At 48.1% G+C, this 291-nt stretch overlaps 1 protein-coding gene across 1 annotated transcript in view; it reads right to left on the bottom strand.

Moving 5' to 3' along the window:
- Positions 1–120, bottom strand: part of LOC109835041 (RING-H2 finger protein ATL52-like) — a 1,420-nt gene extending 1,300 nt beyond the window's left edge. Inside the window, exon 1 of the mRNA XM_020403040.1 lies at positions 31–120. Coding sequence (XP_020258629.1) covers positions 31–120 — 90 coding nt within the window. The remainder of the gene's footprint in view (positions 1–30) is intronic.

The raw sequence follows: 291 nt of genomic DNA, 5'->3' as shown, positions 1-291 counted from the left end.
GAAATCGATGCAGCCCTCATAGAAGCAGACCTTAGATGGGGCCGTGCAGTTGGTGGGGTCACAGGGGAATTGGGCTTCTCTGGCCGCCGCAGCGGCGGAGAGAGAGCGAGATGCCGCCATCGGAGACTAGAGGTGAGAATTCATGGATATGGATTCTTTTTTTCTTTTTTCTTTTTTTTTTCCCCTGCCCTTTGTTTAGGTTGGAAGTCTCTATCTTAATTAATGGAGTAAATTGTTATGCTTTGAAGTCAATGATGGAGTTGAGAAGCCGCGGAGTAGGAGGGAAGACGA

This window comes from Asparagus officinalis, chromosome 3, assembly GCF_001876935.1.
Source record: "Asparagus officinalis chromosome 3, Aspof.V1, whole genome shotgun sequence".
NCBI classification, from domain to species: domain Eukaryota; kingdom Viridiplantae; phylum Streptophyta; class Magnoliopsida; order Asparagales; family Asparagaceae; genus Asparagus; species Asparagus officinalis.
The sequence above is the reverse complement of the archived record's forward strand: the minus strand, read 5'-3'. Positions and strand labels throughout refer to the sequence as shown.